The sequence below is a fragment of the Brassica oleracea genome, unplaced genomic scaffold, assembly GCF_000695525.1.
Source record: "Brassica oleracea var. oleracea cultivar TO1000 unplaced genomic scaffold, BOL UnpScaffold31614, whole genome shotgun sequence".
Lineage (NCBI taxonomy): Eukaryota > Viridiplantae > Streptophyta > Magnoliopsida > Brassicales > Brassicaceae > Brassica > Brassica oleracea.
The window spans coordinates 1-212 of record NW_013648107.1 but is presented as its reverse complement, the minus strand read 5'-3'; the positions used below and the strand labels follow the sequence as shown (position 1 = coordinate 212).

The following is a 212-nucleotide window of genomic DNA, read 5'->3' as shown; positions in this document are numbered from 1 at the left end:
ATCATTGAGGTCTACATTAATATGATTGAAGCTGTTGACGGAGAAAGCGGAGAGGTACCAGAGAAGCATGAGACTGTGGATATGAACGGTCTTAAGGTTCTTGCTTCTCAGGTAACTCTGGTGAGGAAGATATTCGCAGAGCATCCAGACATTGCACTAGGTTTCAAATCAAAGAACCAAGTGCTGAAGACAGCATACATGAATGTCCTCAT

General features: G+C 42.9%; 1 protein-coding gene across 1 annotated transcript; it reads left to right on the top strand.

Annotated features, from left to right (window-relative positions):
• Positions 1-3: 3 nt before the first annotated feature.
• On the top strand, positions 4-204 carry LOC106322428 (MATH domain and coiled-coil domain-containing protein At2g42480-like; the record flags this gene model as incomplete). The annotated part of the gene is made up of 1 exon (XM_013760435.1): positions 4-204. A coding segment is annotated over one exon (201 nt), but the record flags the coding sequence as incomplete, so codon positions are not given.
• Between the last annotated feature and the right edge of the window lie 8 nt (positions 205-212).